The sequence below is a fragment of the Myotis davidii genome, unplaced genomic scaffold, assembly GCF_000327345.1.
Source record: "Myotis davidii unplaced genomic scaffold, ASM32734v1 scaffold825, whole genome shotgun sequence".
Lineage (NCBI taxonomy): Eukaryota > Metazoa > Chordata > Mammalia > Chiroptera > Vespertilionidae > Myotis > Myotis davidii.
Window position 1 is genome coordinate 224,994 of NW_006296541.1, and position 4,272 is coordinate 229,265.

The window sequence follows — 4,272 nt, forward strand, 5'->3', positions numbered from 1 at the left end:
CTGACCCCTCCGAGAGCCCAGTCAGACTTCTGGCTGCCCCTCCAGGGACACAGCCCCAGAGGCTCTGTGGGTGTCTGCCTCCTGGCTCCGGGCCTTGATTCTCACCTGACCAGGGTGCCCGAACCATCCTGACATCTCTCTCTCTCATTTGGCTAACCACCCCTTTCTCATTGTAGGCCAAGGGGATTGGGAGCCGCCCGAGCACTAAGGCCCAGGCGCAGGGGTCCCAGCAGCAGCAGGGCGCGGAGGGTCCCAGCTATGCCAAAAAAGTCGCACTCTGGCTTGCTGGGCTGCTTGGGGCTGGTGGAACCGTGAGTGTCGTCTATATCTTCGGTGAGGGACATATTCCTGTCCTGCAGTTTTGTTCTGTTGGCTCTTTATTCTCCTGCAGAAGCTTCCCCTCTTTACCCTCAGGGCTTCACCCATCATCATCCCATGGCTCCTCCTACACTAGGACAGTCAGCCAGAACAGCAGTGGCCAACCGGTGGACCGCCCACCACTGGTTCCACCTACCTTGGAAAGTGGGAAATCTTTCTTCTCTCTTCTATCCCCTGTGCTCAAGGTTCCACTGTTTCTGGTTGGTTTTTGTACTAGTCTACAGGGAAGAAGTCGGAAGAGGGGGAAATGGGGAAGGATAGGCCTGCATCAGCCTCCTAAATTGCCTCCTCTGCACCCAAAACTCCAGCCCTCCACTTGTCCCTTTATCACTCAGGCCCAGGAGATGTGGCCCCATTCCCTCGTTTCTCAGAGACCCGGGCATCCTGGCTATCAGCCCCCTCCTCTCTCAGTCTTAGGAGACCATGTTTCAAGCCCTCTTCCCGTACACCCAAGAATCCAGGCCCCCTGCTTTTTTTCTCCCTCAAGACCCAAGAGTTGGGGGTCCCAATTCCTCTGGTTCATCTCTGTCTTCTTTGCAGGAAACAACTCTGTGGATGAAACTGGTGCCAAGGTAAGGGGGAAAGACACCCAGAGACCTTGCCAGGGGTCTCATCCTGTGGATGCCCCCCCCCCCAACCGCCCCCCTTGGTCGTTTTAGGCTCATTTCTGGTCTGGGATGAGTCTCTCCTTCCCCAGGCACTTTTGCCTACTCCTTCCAGGGCCCTGGAGATTACTTTTCTGGGTGTGATGGGGTTTTGCCTCTGCTATCTCAAACCCTCTGTTTTTCTCTCTACCTCATAGATTCCCGATGAATTCGACAATGGTGAGTAAACAATCAAAATCCGTGGTCCCCTGATCCTCCCTATTCTGCCATTTGTAGGGATGTTGCCCTGCCCATATGGTGCCCCTCCTCCTTCTACTGGGGGTAGGGGAGTCAGTAGCTGGATGGCTTTTGAGGGAAGGGCACTACAAAGCCCCAGTCCCCTTCTCTGGCCCCTCAGCCCAGGAGCAGATGGTCAGGGACAGATGCGGGGAGGGGAGTCTGGGGTGGGAGTGCGTTGGGAGAAGGTGCTGTCTATTGCCAGACACACATGGCTTTCTGTGCCTTATATCTGAGCATATGCAGCCTCTAAGTCCCTTCACTTTATAACAGCCTCTTCTCCCCACCTCCACCCCCGCCCCAAGCCTCTACCTCATGGAGCTCCTCATTTCCAAAACAATGCCTCCTTCCTCCCTCCCCCTTTTAGTTAGCTTTTGGTGGAGAGTTTCTGACAGATTGGACAGTAGAGAGTAGTTGTCAGGTTTGTTGTTTTTTTTAAAGGATATATCATATTCATGGTTTTATTTTTTTTTCCTGTTTTTTTAGCCATATTTTTTATTGATTTCAGAGAGGAAGGGAGAGGGAGAGATAGAAACATCAATGGTGTGAGAGAATGATGGACTGGTTGCCTCCTGCACGCCCCCTACTGGGGATCGAGCCCACAACCCGGGCATGTGCCCTGACCGGGAATTGAACCCAGGGCCCTTGAGTCCACAGGTGGACGCTCTATCCACTTGGCCAAACTGGCTAGGGCAGTTGTCAGTTTTGTCACACCTGGCCCTTCCCAGGAGAAAAGTAAAGTTGGTAGGTGCAGAAAGTTACCTGTTTGTGCTGGGGAAGTTGGCACACTTGCATGTTGATACATTGTTCATTTTAAACTGGGCAGGTGGATAAATATAATGTCTTAACTGGGTAGAAACAGAATCCTACTGGTTTAAACAAATCAGTATACTGATTTTCACTGGTTAGGTAAACAAGCAGATTTAAAATATTTGGTTACTCCTGGCCAGTGGTGCTCAGTGATTGTCAGCCTCTGAACCTGGGGTCAAGGTTCAATTCCCAGTCGGGGCACATGCCCAGGTTGTGGGCTCTATCCCCAGGGTGGGCCATACAGGAAGAAGCCGCTCAATGATTCTCTCTGATCATTGATGTTTCTATCTCTCTCTTCCTCTCTGAAGTCAATAAAAATATATTAAAAAAATAAAATTTGTATTTACAATTGGTTCCAATGTTTTGGTTTTTAAAACTAAAAATACTGCGTTGAAGTAGGCAGTTATGTAAGTTTGTACTTTTAATTGGATTCAGTAAATTCACTTAAACCAGGATTTTTCATTCTTGGCCCTATTGATATTTTTGGATCAGATAATTCTTTGTTGTGGGGGAGTGTCCTGTGCATTGTCGTATGTGTAGCAGCTTCTTGGGCCTCAACACACTAGATCAGGGGTGGGCAAACTTTTTGACTCGAGGGCCACAATGGATTCTTAAACTGGACCGGAGGGCCGGAACAAAAGCATGGATGGAGTGTTTGTGTGAACTAATATAAATTCAAAGTAAACATCATTACATAAAAGGGTACGATCTTTTTTTTTTTTTAGTTTTATTCATTTCAAACGGGCCGGATGGCCCCCGGGCCGTAGTTTGCCCACAGCTGCACTAGATGCTAGTATCCTGACAATCAGAAATGTTTCCATACATTGCCAAATTTTCTGGGGAGAGGGGGAGACAAAATTGCTCCTAGTTGAGAACCACTGGTTTAAAGTACACAAATGTGTGTATATGCCATCATTAAAAAAAAGTTTTTATTAATTTCAGAGAGGAAGAGAGGGATAGAAACACCAACAATGAGAGAGAATCATCTATTGGCTGCCTCCTGCATGCCCTGCACTGGGGATCGAGCCTGCAGCCTGGGCATGTGCCCCAACTGGGAATCAAACTGTGACCTGATTCGTGGGTCAACCACTGGGCCACACCTGCCGGACTGTCCATCCATCATTTTTTTAAAAATATATTTTATTGATTTTTTACAGAGAGGAAGGGAGAGAGATAGTTAGAAACATCAACGAGAGAGAAACATCGATCAGCTGCCTCCTGCACATCTCCTACTGGGGATGTGCCAGCAACCCAGGTACATGCCCTTAACCAGAATCGAACCTGGGACCTTTCAGTCCGCAGGCTGACTGACGCTCTGTCCACTGAGCCAAACCGGTTTCGGCCATCCATCATTTTTTTAACTAGACTCAGCATACTGGCTTAAAGCAGGCAGATCTGGAAGCCTAGTGCTTCCAAATGAAGTAATTACAGTGGCATCATGTCAGCAGAGTTATATTATAGGTGGGCTTCAAGTGGGCAGATGTATAAATATTCTGTTTTATACCTGGGGTGGTGTGTGGATAGAAGTATGTAAGTTAAAATTGGGCAGGTGAATAAATATATTTGTTCCTGTCTGATTATGTCATTGCCTACTACCTTTGGACTTAGAAATGAGCTGGTTCAAAAACGGATAGACCTGTTTGTATCTGGTACGTAAGTAAAGCCATAGTTTGTCCAGAGATTGAACAGTGGCTTATCTTGGAATCCTTTTGTGCCCCGGTGTTCTAGATCCAATTCTGGTACAGCAGTTGCGCCGGACATACAAATATTTCAAAGATTATAGACAGGTGAGCAGGACCCTGGGCCCAGTCCCTATCCCTCCAATCCCCAGCCCCCTGCTCCTTGTCTGAATGCCCCCATTCTGTCCCTGTACCACAGATGATCATCGAGCCCACTAGCCCCTGCCTTCTCCCAGACCCTCTGCGAGAGCCGTACTATCAGCCGCCCTACACGCTGGTCTTGGAGCTCACTGGCGTCCTCTTGCACCCTGAGTGGTCGGTGTGTCCTGGGGAAGGCAGCAGGTTGGGGACACTGGATAGACCTGGGTGGCCAGATCCTGATGATGTGGTTAGGAGCATAGACTGGAGCCAGTCTGGATTCAGCCCAAGCTCCACTGTGTGCTCTTGGGAAGGAGGTGTCACTCTCTCTAATTGCCTCTATCCTCAATGTGATGCTCCCCACCATGAGCCCCTCAAGAGCCATA

At 49.2% G+C, this 4,272-nt stretch overlaps 1 protein-coding gene across 1 annotated transcript in view; it reads left to right on the forward strand.

The window, feature by feature from the left end:
• Positions 1-228: 228 nt before the first annotated feature.
• Positions 229-4,272, forward strand: part of TIMM50 (translocase of inner mitochondrial membrane 50 homolog (S. cerevisiae)) — a 7,967-nt gene continuing 3,923 nt past the window's right edge. The window contains exons 1-5 of the mRNA XM_015569279.1: positions 229-311; positions 919-950; positions 1,181-1,202; positions 3,798-3,856; positions 3,948-4,067. Of these exons, the coding sequence (XP_015424765.1) occupies positions 3,948-4,067 (120 nt within the window). The 5' untranslated portion in view covers positions 229-311; positions 919-950; positions 1,181-1,202; positions 3,798-3,856. The remainder of the gene's footprint in view (positions 312-918; positions 951-1,180; positions 1,203-3,797; positions 3,857-3,947; positions 4,068-4,272) is intronic.